Source organism: Petromyzon marinus, chromosome 79 (assembly GCF_048934315.1).
Source record: "Petromyzon marinus isolate PM22_M1 ecotype Great Lakes invasive population chromosome 79, UKy_Petmar_22M1.pri1.0, whole genome shotgun sequence".
NCBI lineage: Eukaryota > Metazoa > Chordata > Hyperoartia > Petromyzontiformes > Petromyzontidae > Petromyzon > Petromyzon marinus.
The window spans coordinates 23,601,938-23,619,437 of NC_133745.1; the positions used below are offsets into that span (position 1 = coordinate 23,601,938).

A 17,500-nucleotide genomic window follows, 5' to 3' on the forward strand; every position below is an offset into this window, starting at 1 on the left:
CTCGATGCCTTCGCGGAGGAGCTCGACCGGCAGGCAAGGCGCCTCGCCGCAGACTAGTCCACCTTAAACACAGTACCACCACACACACCTCTCGCTGTAGAGTAGTCTACCTTAAACATAGTACCACCACACACCCCCCTCGCTGTAGAGTAGTCTACCTTAAACATAGTACCACCACACACCCCCCTCGCTGTAGAGTAGTCTACCTTAAACATAGTACACCACCCCTCGCTGTAGAGTAGTCCACCTTAAACATAGTACACCACACACACCCCCCTCGCGCTGTAGAGTAGTCCACCTTCCGGCACAGTCCACCACCCCCCGCGCTGTAGAGTAGTCCACCTTATACATAGTACCACCACACACCCCCCTCGCTGTAGAGTAGTCCACCTTAAACATAGTACCACCACACACACCCCTCGCTGTAGAGTAGTCCACCTTAAACATAGTACACCACACACCCCTCGCTGTAGAGTAGTCCACCTTATACATAGTACACCACCCTCGCTGTAGAGTAGTCCACCTTAAACATAGTACACCACCCCTCACTGTAGAGTAGTCCACCTTAAACATAGTACACCACACACCCCTCGCTGTAGAGTAGTCCACCTTATACATAGTACACCACCCTCGCTGTAGAGTAGTCCACCTTAAACATAGTACACCACCCTCGCTGTAGAGTAGTCCACCTTAAACATAGTACACACCCACACCCCCCTCGCTGTAGAGTAGTCCACCTTAAACATAGTACACCACACACACCCCTCGCTGTAGAGTAGTCCACCTTAAACATAGTACCACCACACACACCCCTCGCTGTAGAGTAGTCCACCTTAAACATAGTACCACCACACACACCCCTCGCTGTAGAGTAGTCCACCTTAAACATAGTACACCACCCTCGCTGTAGAGTAGTCCACCTTAAACATAGTACACACCCACACCCCCCTCGCTGTAGAGTAGTCCACCTTAAACATAGTACACCACACACACCCCTCGCTGTAGAGTAGTCCACCTTAAACATAGTACACCACACACCCCCCTCGCTGTAGAGTAGTCCACCTTTAACATAGTACACCACACACACCCCGCTGTAGAGTAGTCCACCTTAAACATAGTACACCACACACACCCCGCTGTAGAGTAGTCCACCTTAAACATAGTACACCCCCCTCGCTGTAGAGTAGTCCACCTTAAACATAGTACACCACACACACCCCTCGCTGTAGAGTAGTCCACCTTAAACATAGTACACCACCCTCGCTGTAGAGTAGTCCACCTTAAACATAGTACACCACCCTCGCTGTAGAGTAGTCCACCTTAAACATAGTACACCACCCCTCACTGTAGAGTAGTCCACCTTAAACATAGTACACCACACACCCCTCGCTGTAGAGTAGTCCACCTTATACATAGTACACCACCCTCGCTGTAGAGTAGTCCACCTTAAACATAGTACACCACCCTCGCTGTAGAGTAGTCCACCTTAAACATAGTACACCACACACCCCTCGTTGTAGAGTAGTCCACCTTAAACATAGTACACCACACACCCCCCTCGCTGTAGAGTAGTCCACCTTAAACACAGTACACCACCCTCGCTGTAGAGTAGTCCACCTTAAACATAGTACACCACCCTCGCTGTAGAGTAGTCCACCTTAAACATAGTACACCACCCTCGCTGTAGAGTAGTCCACCTTAAACATAGTACACCACACACACACCCCTCACTGTAGAGTAGTCCACCTTAAACATAGTACACCACACACACCTCGCTGTAGAGTAGTCCACCTTAAACATAGTACACCACCTTCACTGTAGAGTAGTCCACCTTAAACATAGTACACCACACACACCCCTCGCTGTAGAGTAGTCCACCTTAAACATAGTACACCCCCCTCACTGTAGAGTAGTCCACCTTAAACATAGTACCACACACCCCTCGCTGTAGAGTAGTCCACCTTAAACATAGTACACCACACACCCCCCTCACTGTAGAGTAGTCCACCTTAAACATAGTACCACACACCCCTCGCTGTAGAGTAGTCCACCTTAAACATAGTACACCCCCCTCACTGTAGAGTAGTCCACCTTAAACATAGTACACCACACACACCTCTCACTGTAGAGTAGTCCACCTTAAACATAGTACACCACACACACCTCGCTGTAGAGTAGTCCACCTTAAACATAGTACACCACACACACCTCGCTGTAGAGTAGTCTACCTTAAACATAGTACACCACCTTCACTGTAGAGTAGTCCACCTTAAACATAGTACACCACACCCCTCGTGCTGTAGAGTAGTCCACCTTAAACATAGTACACCACCTTCACTGTAGAGTAGTCCACCTTAAACATAGTACACCACACACACCCCTCGCTGTAGAGTAGTCCACCTTAAACATAGTACACCCCCCTCACTGTAGAGTAGTCCACCTTAAACATAGTACCACACACCCCTCGCTGTAGAGTAGTCCACCTTAAACATAGTACACCCCCCTCACTGTAGAGTAGTCCACCTTAAACATAGTACACCCCCCTCGCTGTAGAGTAGTCCACCTTCTGCACAGTCCACCCCCCTCACTGCAGAGTAGTCCACCTTATACTCAGTCCACCCCCCTCACTGTAGAGTAGTCCACCTTATACTCAGTCCACCCCCCTCACTGTAGAGTAGTCCACCTTATACTCAGTCCACCCCCCTCACTGTAGAGTAGTCCACCTTAAACATAGTACACCACCCTCGCTGTAGAGTAGTCCACCTTAAACATAGTACCACCACACACACCCCTCGCTGTAGAGTAGTCCACCTTAAACATAGTACACACCCACACCCCCCTCGCTGTAGAGTAGTCCACCTTAAACATAGTCCACCACACACACCCCTCGCTGTAGAGTAGTCCACCTTAAACATAGTACACACCCACACCCCCCTCGCTGTAGAGTAGTCCACCTTAAACATAGTACACCACACACACTGTAGAGTAGTCCACCTTAAACATAGTACACCACCCTCACTGTAGAGTAGTCCACCTTAAACATAGTACACACCCCCAGCGCTGTAGAGTAGTCCACCTTAAACATAGTACCACCACACACCCCTCGCTGTAGAGTAGTCCACCTTAAACATAGTACACCACACACACCTCGCTGTAGAGTAGTCCACCTTAAACATAGTACACCACACACACCTCGCTGTAGAGTAGTCCACCTTAAACATAGTACACCACCCTCACTGTAGAGTAGTCCACCTTAAACATAGTACCACCACACACACCCCTCGCTGTAGAGTAGTCCACCTTAAACATAGTACACACCCACACCCCCCTCGCTGTAGAGTAGTCCACCTTAAACATAGTCCACCACACACACCCCTTGCTGTAGAGTAGTCCACCTTAAACATAGTACACCACACACACCTCGCTGTAGAGTAGTCCACCTTAAACATAGTACACCACACACCACCCTCACTGTAGAGTAGTCCACCTTAAACATAGTCCACCACACACACCCCTCGCTGTAGAGTAGTCCACCTTATACATAGTACACCACACACACCTCGCTGTAGAGTAGTCCACCTTAAACATAGTACCACCACACACACCTCGCTGTAGAGTAGTCCACCTTAAACATAGTACCACCACACACACCCCTCGCTGTAGAGTAGTCCACCTTAAACATAGTACACACCCACACCCCCCTCGCTGTAGAGTAGTCCACCTTAAACATAGTACCACCACACACACCCCTCGCTGTAGAGTAGTCCACCTTAAACATAGTACCACCACACACACCCCTCGCTGTAGAGTAGTCCACCTTAAACATAGTACACACCCACACCCCCCTCGCTGTAGAGTAGTCCACCTTAAACATAGTACCACACACCCCTCGCTGTAGAGTAGTCCACCTTAAACATAGTACACCCCCCTCACTGTAGAGTAGTCCACCTTAAACATAGTACACCACCCCCCCCGCTGTAGAGTAGTCCACCTTCCGGCACAGTACACCCCCCTCGCTGTAGAGTAGTCCACCTTATACATAGTACACCCCCCTCACTGTAGAGTAGTCCACCTTATACTCAGTCCACCCCCCTCGCTGTAGAGTAGTCCACCTTATGGCACTGTACACCCCCCTCACTGCGTGGTCCACCCCATGCAGAGTAGTCCACCTTAAACTCAGTCCACCCCCCTCACTGCGTAGTCCACCTTCTACATAGTACACCCCCTCACTGCAGAGTAGTCCACCTTCTGCACAGTCCACCCATCTGCTTAGACCACCCCCTGCGTAGTCCACCCCCTGAAGAGTCCACCCCCTGCCTAGTCCACCTTCTACACAGTCCACCTTCTACACAGTCCACCCTCTACATAGTCCACTGTCTACACAGTCCACCGTCTACACAGTCCACCCCTTGCGTAGTCCACCTTCTACACAGTCCACCCCCACTCACTCCCCACTCTCCCCCCACTCTCTCCCCACTCTCTCCCCCGCGCCCCCCACTCTCTCTCCACCCTCCACTGCCCCCCACTCTCTCCCCACTCTCTCCCCACTCACTCCCCACCGTGCCCCCCACTCTCTCCCCACTCACTCCCCCGTGCCCCCCACTCTCTCTCCCCCGCGCCCCCCACTCTCTCCCCACTCACTCCCCTGCCCCCCCACTCACTCTCCACCGTGCCCCCCACTCTCTCTCCCCCGCGCCCCCCACTCTCTCCCCACTCCCTTGCCCCCCCACTCACTCTCCCCCGTGCCCCCCACTCTCTCCCCACTCTCTCCCCTGCCCCCCACTCTCTCCCCACTCTCTCCCCTGCCCCCCCCACTCACTCTCCACCGTGCCCCCCACTCTCTCTCCCCACCTTGCCCCCCCCCCCACCCCCACCACTCTCTCCCCCCACCTTGCCCCCCCCCACTACAGGGCTACGGTAACAAGGGGATCACGTTGTACGACATCCGCACGGAGCTGCACTGCCGCTACCGGGACCTACGGTCACCGTATCGCTCGCCCTCGCCCGGAGAGGCCTTCCACCTCCTCACCAAGGAGACGCCAGAGACGTTTCACGTTGGTGAGTGGCTGGGGTGAGTGGGGTGAGTGAGCGGGGTGAGTGGGGTGAGTGGGGTGAGTGGCTGGGGTGAGTGGGGTGAGTGAGCGGGGTGAGTGGGGTGAGTGGGGTGAGTGAGTGGGGTGAGTGGGGTGAGTGAGCGGGGTGAGGTGGGTGGGTAGTGTCTCTCTCTCTCCCCGTGTCTCTCTCCCCGTGTCTCTCTCTCCCCGTGTCTCTCTCTCCCCGTGTCTCTCTCTCCCCGTGTCTCTCTCTCCCCGTGTCTCTCTCTCCCCGTGTCTCTCTCTCCCCGTGTCTCTCCCCGTGTCTCTCTCTCCCCGTGTCTCTCTCTCCCCGTGTCTCTCTCTCCCCGTGTCTCTCCCCCCGTGTCTCTTTGTCTCTCTCCCCGTGTCTCTCTCTCTCCCCGTGTCTCTCTCTCCCCGTGTCTCTCTCTCCCCGTGTCTCTCTGTCTCTCTCTCTCCATGTCTCTCCCCGTGTCTCTCCCCGTGTCTCTCTCTCCCCGTGTCTCTCTGTCTCTCTCTCCCCGTGTCTCTCCCCGTGTCTCTCCCCGTGTCTCTCTCTCCCCGTGTCTCTCTCTCTCCCCGTGTCTCTCTCCCCGTGTCTCTCTGTCTCACTCTCCCCGTGTCTCCCCGTGTCTCTCTCTCCCCGTGTATCTCCCCGTGTCTCTCCCCGTGTCTCTCCCCGTGTCTCTCCCCGTGTCTCTCTCCCCATGTCTCTCCCCGTGTCTCTCCCCATGTCTCTCCCCGTGTCTCACTCTCCCCGTGTCTCTCTCCATGTCTCTCCCCGTGTCTCACTCTCCCCGTGTCTCTCCCCGTGTCTCTCCCCGTGTCTCTCCCCGTGTCTCACTCTCCCCGTGTCTCTCTCTCCCCGTGTATCTCCCCGTGTCTCTCCCCGTGTCTCACTCTCCCTGTGTCTCTCCCCGTGTCTCTCCCCGTGTCTCTCTCCCCGTGTCTCTCCCCATGTCTCTCCCCGTGTCTCACTCTCCCCGTGTCTCTCCCCATGTCTCTCCCCGTGTCTCTCTCTCCCCGTGTCTCTCTCTCCCCGTGTCTCTCTCCCCGTGTCTCTCTCTCCCCGTGTCTCTCTCCCCGTGTCTCTCTCTCCCCGTGTCTCTCTCTCCCCGTGTCTCTCTCTCCCCGTGTCTCTCTCTCCCCGTGTCTCTCTCTCACTCTCTCCCCGTGTCTCTCTCTCACTCTCTCCCGTGTCTCTCTCTCACTCTCTCCTCGTCTCTCTCTCTCCCCGTGTATCTCCCCGTGTCTCTCCCCGTGTCTCTCCCCGTGTCTCTCCCCGTGTCTCTCTCTCCCCGTGTCTCTCACTCTCCCCGTGTCTCTGCGCGCGCAGGCAAGCTGGTGACGGCCGTGGTGACCGGCATCGCTCACCGTGTCTCTCTCTCACTCTCTCCCCGTGTCTCACTCTCACCGTGTCTCTCTGTCTCTCCCCGTGTCTCTCTCACCGTGTCTCTCCCCATGTCTCTCCCCATGTCTCTCCCCGTGTCTCACACTCCCCGTGTCTCTCTGTCTCACTCTCCCCGTGTCTCACTCTCCCCGTGTCTCTCTCTCCGTGTCTCTCTCTCACTCTCTCCCCGTGTCTCTCTCTCCCCGTGTCTCTCTCCCCGTGTCTCTCCCCGTGTCTCTCTCTCCCCGTGTCTCTCTCTCACTCTCTCCCCGTGTCTCTCTCTCTCCCCGTGTCTCTCTCCCCGTGTCTCTCTCTCACTCTCTCCCCGTGTCTCTCTCTCACTCTCTCCCCGTGTCTCTCACTCTCCCCGTGTCTCTGCGCGCGCAGGCAAGCTGGTGACGGCCGTGGTGACCGGCATCGCTCACCGTGTCTCTCTCCCCGTGTGTCTCTCTCCCCGTGTCTCTCTCTCTCCCCGTGTCTCTCTCTCACTCTCTCCCCGTGTCTCTCTCTCACTCTCTCCCCGTGTCTCTCTCCCCGTGTCTCTCTCTCACTCTCTCCCCGTGTCTCTCTCTCCCCGTGTCTCTCCCCGTGTCTCTCTCTCCCCGTGTCTCTCTCCCCGTGTCTCTCTCTCCCCGTGTCTCTCCCCGTGTCTCTCACTCTCCCCGTGTCTCTGCGTGCGCAGGCAAGCTGGTGACGGCCGTGGTGACCGGCATCGCTCACCGTGTCTCTCTCTCTCCCCGTGTCTCACCCCGTGTCTCTCCCCGTGTCTCACACTCCCCGTGTCTCTCTGTCTCACTCTCTCCCCGTGTCTCACTCTCCCCGTGTCTCTCTCTCACTCTCTCCCCGTGTCTCTCTCTCACTCTCTCCCCGTGTCTCTCTCCCCGTGTCTCTCTCTCACTCTCTCCCCGTATCTCTCTCTCTCCCCGTGTCTCTCTCTCACTCTCTCCCCGTGTCTCTCACTCTCCCCGTGTCTCTGCGCACGCAGGCAAGCTGGTGACGGCCGTGGTGACCGGCATCGCTCACCGTGTCTCTCTCACCGTGTCTCTCTCCCCGTGTCTCTCCCCGTGTCTCTCTCTCTCCCCGTGTCTCTCTCTCCCCGTGTCTCTCCCTCCCCGTGTCTCACTCTCCCCGTCTCTCTCCCCGTGTCTCTCCCCGTGTCTCTCTCTCTCCCCGTGTCTCTCTCTCCCCGTGTCTCTCCCCGTGTCTCTCTCTCTCCCCGTGTCTCTCTCTCCCCGTGTCTCTCCCTCCCCGTGTCTCACTCTCCCCGTCTCTCTCCCCGTGTCTCTCTCTCCCCGTGTCTCTCTCTCACTCTCTCCCCGTGTCTCTGCGCACGCAGGCAAGCTGGTGACAGCCGTGGTGACCGGCATCGCTCACCGTCGCCCTCAAGGCGAGAGCAACGACCAGGCCATCCGCATCGACGCCACCGGCCTCTGGCAGTGCCCTTTCTGCCAGCAGGACGACTTCCCCGAGCTCAGCGAGGTGGAATGCCTGCGACGCTCACCAGCTCGCTCGCTCACCAGCTCGCTCACCAGCTCGCTCACCAACTCGCTCGCTCACCAGCTCGCTCACCAGCTCGCTCACTCACCAGCTCGCTCACCAACTCGGTCACCAGCTCGCTCACCAGCTCGCTCGCTCACCAGCTCGCTCACCAGCTCGCTCACCAGCTCGCTCACTCACCAACTCGGTCACCAACTCGCTCACCAGCTCCGCTCACCAGCTCGCTCACCAGCTCGCTCACTCACCAACTCGGTCACCAACTCGCTCACCAGCTCGCTCGCTCACCAGCTCGCTCACCAACTCGCTTACTCACCAGCTCGCTCACCAACTCGGTCACCAGCTCGCTCACCAGCTCGCTCACCAGCTCGCTCACCAGCTCGCTCACCAGCTCGGTCACCAGCTCGCTCACCAGCTCGCTCACCAGCTCGCTCGCTCACCAGCTCGCTCACCAACTCGGTCACCAGCTCGCTCACCAGCTCGCTCGCTCACCAGCTTGCTCACCAGCTCGCTCACCAGCTCGCTCGCTCACCAACTCGGTCGCTCACCAGCTTGCTCACCAGCTCGCTCACCAGCTCGCTCACCAGCTCGGTCACCAGCTCGCTCACCAGCTCGCTCGCTCACCAACTCGGTCGCTCACCAGCTCGCTCGCCTGCTCGCTCACCAACTCGGTCACCAGCTCGCTCACCAGCTCGCTCGCTCACCAACTCGCTCACCAGCTCGCTCACCAACTCGCTTACTCACCAGCTCGCTCACCAACTCGCTCACCAGCTCGCTCGCTCACCAACTCGCTTACTCACCAACTCGCTTACTCACCAGCTCGCTCGCTCACCAGCTCGCTCGCTCACCAACTCGCTCACCAGCTCGCTCACCAACTCGCTCACCAGCTCGCTCACCAACTCGCTCACCAGCTCGCTCACCAGCTCGCTCACCAGCTCGCTCACCAGCTCGCTCACCAACTCGCTCACCAGCTCGCTCACCAGCTCGCTCACCAACTCGCTCACCAGCTCGCTCACCAGCTTACTCACCAGCTCGCTCGCTCACCAGCTCGCTTACTCACCAACTCGGTCACCAGCTCGCTCACCAACTCGGTCACCAGCTCGCTCACCAGCTCGCTCACCAACTCGGTCACCAGCTCGCTCACCAGCTCGCTCACCAACTCGGTCACCAGCTCGCTCACCAGCTCGCTCACCAACTCGCTCACTCACCAGCTCGCTCACCAGCTCGCTTACTCACCAACTCGGTTGCCCGCTCGCTCACCAACTCGCTCACCAGCTCGCTCACCAGCTCGCTCGCTCACCAGCTCGCTCACCAGCTCACTCACCAACTCGCTCACCAGCTCGCTTACTCACCAACTCGCTCGCTCACCAGCTAGCTTACCAGTTCGCTCACCAGCTCGCTCACCAGCTCGCTCACCAGCTCGCTCACTCACCAGCTCGCTCACCAGCTCGCTCACCAGCTCGCTCACCAGCTCACTCACCAACTCGGTCACCAGCTCACTCACCAGCTCACTCACCAACTCGGTCACCAGCTCACTCACCAGCTCGCTCACTCACCAGCTCGCTCACCAACTCGCTCACCAACTCGCTCGCTCACCAGCTCACTCACCAGCTCGCTCACCAGCTCGCTTACTCACCAGCTCGCTCACCAGCTCGCTCACCAGCTCGCTCACCAGTTCGCTCACCAGCTCACTCACCAGCTCGCTCACCAGCTCGCTCACCAGCTCGCTCACCAGTTCGCTCACCAGCTCACTCACCAGCTCGGTCGCTCACCAGCTCGCTCACCAGCTCACTCACCAGCTCGCTCACCAGCTCGCTCACCAACTCGGTCACCAACTCGCTCACCAGCTCGGTTGCCCGCCCTCTCGCTCACCACCTCGCTCACCAGTTCGCTCACCAGCTCGCTCACCAACTCGCTCACCAGCTCGCTCACCAACTCAGTCACCAGCTCGCTCACCAACTCGCTCGCTCACCAGCTCGCTCACCAGCTCGCTTACTCACCAGCTCACTCACCAACTCGCTCACCAGCTCGCTCACCAACTCAGTCACCAGCTCGCTCACCAACTCGCTCGCTCACCAGCTCACTCACCAACTCGGTCGCCAGCTCGCTCACCAACTCGCTCACCAGCTCACTCACCAGCTCGCTCACTCACCAACTCGGTCACCAGCTCGCTCACCAACTCGGTCACCAGCTCACTCACCAGCTCACTCACCAACTCGGTCACCAGCTCACTCACCAACTCGCTCACCAGCTCGCTCACCAACTCGGTCACCAGCTCACTCACCAGCTCACTCACCAACTCGGTCACCAGCTCACTCACCAACTCGCTCACCAGCTCGCTCACCAACTCGGTCACCAGCTCGCTCACCAACTCGGTCACCAGCTCACTCACCAGCTCACTCACCAACTCGGTCACCAGCTCGCTCACCAACTCGCTCACCAGCTCACTCACCAACTCGCTCACCAGCTCGGTCACCAACTCGGTCACCAGGTCGCTTACTCACCAGCTCGCTCACCAGCTCACTCACCAACTCGGTCGCTCCCTCGCTCACCAACTCGCTCACCAACTCGGTCGCTCCCTCGCTCACCAGCTCGCTCGCCTGCCCACTCACCCACTCACCAAACCACTCACCCGCCACCCACTCATTCTCTCACCCACTCCCTCACTCGCCCCTCCCGCTCACCCACCCACCCACCCACTCACTCACCCACCCACCCACTCACTCACCCACCCACTCACTCACCCACCCACTCACCCACTCACCCACCCACCCACCCACCCACTCACCCACCCACTCACCCACTCACCCACCCCCCACTCACTCACTCACCCACTCACCCACTCACCCACCCACCCACCCACTCACTCACCCACTCACTCACCCACCCACTCACCCACCCACCCACCCACTCACCCACCCACTCACTCACCCACCCACTCACCCACCCACTCACTCACCCACCCACTCACTCACCCACCCACCCACCCACTCACCCACCCACCCACCCACTCACTCACCCACCCACTCACCCACCCACTCACTCAACCACCCACCCACTCACTCACCCACCCACTCACTCACCCACCCACTCACTCACCCACCCACTCACTCACTCACCCACTCACCCACTCACTCACCCACCCACTCACTCACCCACCCACTCACTCACCCACCCACTCACTCACCCACCCACCCACTCAACCACCCGCTCAACCACCCACTCACTCACCCACCCACCCACTCACCCACCCACCCACTCACCCACCCACTCACTCACCCACCCACTCACTCACCCACCCACCCACTCAACCACCCACTCACTCACTCACACACCCACTCACCCACTCACTCACCCACTCACTCAACCACCCACTCACCCACTCACTCACTCACCCACCCACCCACCCACTCACTCACCCACCCACTCACTCACCCACCCACTCACTCACCCACCCACTCACTCACCCACCCACTCACTCACCCACCCACTCACTCACCCACCCACCCACTCACCCACTCACTCACCCACTCACTCACTCACCCACCCACTCACCCACTCACTCACCCACTCACTCACCCACCCACCCACCCACTCACCCACCCACCCACTCACCCACCCACTCACTCACCCACCCACTCACTCACCCACCCACTCACTCACCCACCCACCCACTCACCCACCCACTCACTCACCCACCCACTCACTCACCCACCCACTCACTCACCCACCCACTCACTCACCCACCCACTCACTCACTCACCCACCCACTCACCCACTCACTCACCCACTCACCCACTCACTCAACCACCCACTCACCCACCCACTCACTCACTCACTCACCCACTCACTCACCCACCCACTCACTCACTCACCCACCCACTCACCCACTCACTCACCCACCCACTCAACCACCCACTCACCCACTCACTCACTCACCCACCCACCCACTCACTCACCCACCCACTCACTCACCCACCCACTCACTCACCCACCCACCCACTCACCCACCCACCCACCCGCTCACCCACCCACTCACTCCCTCACTCGCCCTCCCGCTCACCCTCCCGCTCGCCCTCCCTCCCGCCCGCCATGTTCTCCACCACGTGCTAGGTGTGGAATCACTTCGACAGTGGCGCTTGCCCCGGTCAGGCCATTGGCGTGAAGCTTCGTCTGGACAACGGAGTGTCGGGGTTCATCCCCACCCGGTACCTCAGCGACCGCCCCGTACGTCACCCAGAGGAGAGGGTCAAGGTGAGGACTGCTCACCCGCTCGCTCACCCGCTCGCTCGCCCACTCGCTCACCCACTCACTCGCCCGCTCACTCGCCCACTCGCTCGCCCGCTCACTCACTCACCCACTCACCCACTCATTTACCCACTCACCCACTCACTCGCCCACTCACTCACCTACTCACTCACCCACTCACTCACTCACTCACCCACTCACTCACTCACTCACCCACTCACTCACTCACTCACCCACTCATTTACCCACTCACCCACTCACTCGCCCGCTCACTCGCCCACTCACTCACCCACTCACTCACTCACTCACCCACTCACTCACTCACTCACCCACTCACTCACTCACTCACCCACTCACTCACTCACTCACCCACTCATTTACCCACTCACCCACTCATTCACTCACTCACTCATTCACCCACTCACTCACTCACCCACTCACCCACTCATTCACCCACTCACCCACTCACTCACCCACTCACCCACTCATTCACCCACTCACCCACTCACCCACTCACCCACTCACTCACTCACTCACCCACTCACCCACTCATTCACCCACTCACCCACTCACTCACTCACTCACCCACTCACCCACTCATTCACCCACTCACCCACTCACTCGCCCACTCACTCACCCACTCACTCACTCACTCACCCACTCATTTACCCACTCACCCACTCATTCACTCACTCACTCATTCACCCACTCACCCACTCACCCACTCACTCACTCACCCACTCACCCACTCACTCACTCACTCACCCACTCACCCACTCATTCACCCACTCACTCACCTACTCGCTCACTCACTAACCCGCTCACCCACTCATTCACCCACTCATCCACTCATTCACCCACTCACACACTCATTCACCCACTCATTCACCCACTCGCTCCCCTACTCGCTCACCTACTCACTCACTCACTCACCTATTCACTCACCTACTCACCTACTCACTCACCTAATCACCCACTCACTCACCCACTCACTCACTCAGTCACTCACTCACACACTGACCCACTCACCCACATACTCACCTATATACCGATCCACTCACCTACCCACTCGCCTACCCGCTCACCTACCCACTCCCCTACTCACGTACACACCTTGTGTGTCTCTGTGTGTGTCTCTCTCTGTGTGTGTCTCACCCTGTGTGTGTATCTCTGTGTGTGTCTCTGTGTGTGTCTCACCCTGTGTTACTCACTCTGTGTGTCTCTCTGTGTCTCTCTGTGTCTCTCTGTGTCTCACCCTGTGTCTCTGTGTGTGTCTCACCCTGTGTTACTCACCCCGTGTGTGTCTCTGTGTGTGTCTCACCCTGTGTCTCTCTGTGTTTCTGTGTGTCTCTGTGTGTGTCTCACCCTGTGTGTGTCTCACCCTGTGTGTGTCTCTGTGTGTGTCTCTGTGTCTCTCACTGTGTGTGTATGTGTGTGTGTCTCTGTGTCTCTCACTGTGTGTGTATGTGTGTGTGTCTCTGTGTCTCTCACTGTGTGTGTATGTGTGTGTGTCTCTGTGTCTCTCACTGTGTGTGTATGTGTGTGTGTCTCTGTGTCTCTCTGTGTGTGTCTCTGTGTGTGTGTATCTGTGTGTGTATCTGTGTGTCTCTGTGTGTGTCTCTCTGTATGTCTCACCCTTTGTGTGTCTCTCTCTGTGTATCTCTCTGTGTGTCTCTGTGTGTGTCTCTGTGTCTCTGTGTCTCTCTGTGTGTGTCTCACCCTGTGTGTGTCTCACCCTGTGTGTGTCTCTGTGTCTCACCCTGTGTCACTCTGTGTGTGTCTGTGTGTCTCTGTGTGTATCTCTGTGTGTGTCTCTGTGTGTGTCTCACCCTGTGTTACTCACTCTGTGTGTGTCTCTGTGTGTGTCTCTGTGTGTGTCTCTGTGTGTGTCTCACCCTGTGTCTCTCTGTGTCTCTGTGTGTGTCTCACCCTGTGTGTGTCTCTGTGTGTGTCTCACCCTGTATGTGTCTCTCTCTGTGTCTCTCTGTGTCTCACCCTGTGTGTGTCTGTGTGTCTCACCCTGTGTGTGTCTGTGTGTCTCTGTGTGTGTCTCACCCTGTGTGTCTCTGTGTGTGTCTCACCCTGTGTATCTCTGTGTGTGTCTCTGTGTGTGTCTCTCTGTGTCTCTCTCTGTGTCTCACCCTGTGTATCTCTGTGTGTGTCTCTGTGTCTCACCCTGTGTATCTCTGTGTGTGTCTCTGTGTGTGTCTCTCTGTGTCTCTCTCTGTGTCTCACCCTGTGTATCTCTGTGTGTGTGTCTGTGTCTCACCCTGTGTATCTCTGTGTGTGTCTCTGTGTCTCTGTGTGTGTCTCTGTGTATGTCTCTGTGTCTCTCTCTGTGTCTCACCCTGTGTGTGTCTCTCTGTGTCTCTCTCTGTGTCTCACCCTGTGTATCTCTGTGTGTGTCTCTGTGTCTCACCCTGTGTATCTCTGTGTGTGTCTCTGTGTCTCTGTGTGTGTCTCTGTGTATGTCTCTGTGTCTCTCTCTGTGTCTCACCCTGTGTGTGTCTCTCTGTGTCTCTCTCTGTGTCTCACCCTGTGTGTGTCTCTGTGTGTCTCACCCTTGTGTGTCTCTGTGTCTCTCTGTGTCTCTATGTGTGTGTCTCTGTGTGTGTCTCTCTCTGTGTCTCTCTCTGTGTCTCTCTCTGTGTCTCTCTCTGTGTCTCTGCATGTGTGTCTCTGTGTGTCTCACCCTGTGTGTGTCTCTGTGTGTGTCTGTGTGTATCTCACCCTGTGTTACTCACTGTGTGTGTCTCTGTGTGTGTATCTCTGCGTGTGTCTCTCTGTGTGTGTCTCTCTCTGTGTGTGTCTCACCCTGTGTGTGTATCTCTGTGTGTGTATCTCTGTGTGTGTCTCACCCTGTGTGTGTATCTCTGTGTGTGTATCTCTGTGTGTGTCTCTGTGTGTGTCTCACCCTGTGTGTGTATCTCTGTGTGTGTGTCTCTGTGTGTGTCTCTGTGTGTGTCTCACCCTGTGTGTGTATCTCTGTGTGTGTGTCTCTGTGTGTGTCTCACCCTGGGTGTGTCTCTGTGTGTGTCTCACCCTGTGTTACTCACTCTGTGTGTGTCTCTCTGTGTCTCTCTGTGTCTCACCCTGTGTCTCTCTGTGTCTCACCCTGTGTCTCTCTGTGTCTCACCCTGTGTGTCTCTGTGTGTGTATCTCTGTGTGTGTCTCTCTGTGTGTGTCTCTCTCTCTGTGTGTGTCTCACCCTGTGTGTATCTCTGTGTGTGTATCTCTGTGTGTGTATCTCTGTGTGTGTCTCTGTGTGTGTCTCTGTGTGTGTCTCACCCTGTGTTACTCACTCTGTGTGTGTCTCTCTGTGTCTCTCTGTGTCTCACCCTGTGTCTCTCTGTGTCTCACCCTGTGTCTCTCTGTGTCTCACCCTGTGTGTCTCTGTGTGTGTATCTCTGTGTGTGTCTCTCTGTGTGTGTCTCTCTCTCTGTGTGTGTCTCACCCTGTGTGTGTATCTCACCCTGTGTGTGTCTCTGTGTGTGTCTCTGTGTGTGTCTCACCCTGTGTGTGTATCTCTGTGTGTGTCTCTGTGTGTGTCTGTGTGTGTCTCACCCTGTGTTACTCACTCTGTGTCTCTCTGTGTCTCACCCTGTGTCTCTCTGTGTCTCACCCTGTGTCTCTCTGTGTCTCACCCTGTGTCTCTGTGTGTGTCTCACCCTGTGTTACTCACTCTGTGTGTGTCTCTGTGTGTGTCTCACCCTGTGTGTGTCTCTGTGTGTGTGTCTCTGTGTGTGTCTCTGTGTGTGTGTCTCTGTGTGTGTCTCTCTCTGTGTCTCACCCTGTGTGTGTGTCTCACTCTGTGTGTGTGTCTGTGTGTGTCTGTGTGTGTCTCTGTGTCTCACCCTGTGTGTGTCTGTGTGTCTCACCCTGTGTGTGTCTGTGTGTCTCTGTGTGTGTCTCTGTGTGTCTCACCCTGTGTATCTCTGTGTGTGTCTCTGTGTCTCACCCTGTGTGTGTCTGTGTGTGTCTCTCTGTGTCTCTCTCTGTGTCTCACCCTGTGTATCTCTGTGTGTGTCTCTGTGTCTCACCCTGTGTATCTCTGTGTGTGTCTCTGTGTCTCTGTGTGTGTCTCTGTGTATGTCTCTGTGTCTCTCTCTGTGTCTCACCCTGTTGTGTGTCTCTGTGTCTCTCTCTGTGTCTCACCCTGTGTGTGTGTCTGTGTGTGTCTCTGTGTGTCTCACCCTTGTGTGTCTCTCTCTGTCTCTCTCTCTGTCTCTCTCTGTCTCTCTCTCTGTCTCTCTCTGTGCCTCTCTCTGTGTCTCTGCGTGTGTGTCTCTGTGTCTCACCCTGTGTGTGTCTCTGTGTGTATCTCACCCTGTGTATGTCTCACCCTGTGTCTCTGTGTCTCTCTGTGTCTCACCCTGTGTCTGTCTGTGTGTGTGTCTCTGTGTCTCTCACTGTGTGTGTATGTGTGTGTCTCTGTGTGTCTCTGTGTCTCTCTGTGTCTCTCTGTGTCTCTCTGTGTCTCACCCTGTGTGTGTCTCTGTGTGTGTCTCTGTGTGTGTCTCTCACCGTGTGTGTCTCTGTGTCTCTCACTGTGTGTGTGTCTCTGTGTGTGTCTCTGTGTCTCTCTGTGTGTGTCTCTTTGTCTCACCCTGTGTGTCTCACCCTGTGTGTGTCTCTGTGTCTCTCTCTGTGTGTGTGTCTCACCCTGTGTGTCTCTCTCTCTGTGTGTGTGTCTCTCTGTGTCTCACCCTGTGTGTCTCTGTCTCTGTGTGTGTCTCTGTGTGTGTGTCTCACCCTGTGTGTCTCTCTCTGTGTCTCTCTCTCTCTGTGTGTGTGTGTCTCTGTGTCTCTGTGTGTCTGTGTGTGTGTGTCTCTGTGTGTGTGTGTCTCTGTGTCTATGTGTGTCTCTCTGTGTGTGTGTGTGTCTCACCCTGTGTGTCTCTCTCTGTGTGTGTCTGTCTGTGTGTGTCTCACCCTGTGTGTGTCTCTCTGTGTGTGTGTGTGTGTCTCACCCTGTGTGTCTCTGTCTCTATGTGTGTCTCTGTGTGTCTCTGTGTCTCTGTGTGTCTGTGTGTGTGTGTCTCTGTGTGTGTGTGTCTCTGTGTGTGTCTCTCTGTGTGTGTGTGTGTCTCACCCTGTGTGTGTCTCTCTGTGTCTCACCCTGTGTGTCTCTGTCTCTGTGTGTGTCTCTTTGTGTGTGTCTCACCCTGTGTGTCTCTCTCTGTGTCTCTCTCTGTGTGTGTGTGTCTCTGTGTCTATGTGTGTCTCTGTGTGTGTGTGTGTGTCTCACCCTGTGTGTCTCTCTCTCTGTGTGTGTCTGTCTGTGTGTGTGTCTCACCCTGTGTGTGTCTGTCTG

The 17,500-nt window shown here is 56.6% G+C and overlaps 1 protein-coding gene across 1 annotated transcript in view; it reads left to right on the forward strand.

Annotated features, from left to right (window-relative positions):
• Positions 1-17,500, forward strand: part of LOC116937224 (transcription elongation factor SPT6-like) — a 67,611-nt gene that overhangs the window by 24,530 nt on the left and 25,581 nt on the right. Inside the window, exons 7-10 of the mRNA XM_076057111.1 lie at positions 4-33; positions 4,911-5,058; positions 7,781-7,923; positions 12,052-12,192. Coding sequence (XP_075913226.1) covers positions 4-33; positions 4,911-5,058; positions 7,781-7,923; positions 12,052-12,192 — 462 coding nt within the window. The remainder of the gene's footprint in view (positions 1-3; positions 34-4,910; positions 5,059-7,780; positions 7,924-12,051; positions 12,193-17,500) is intronic.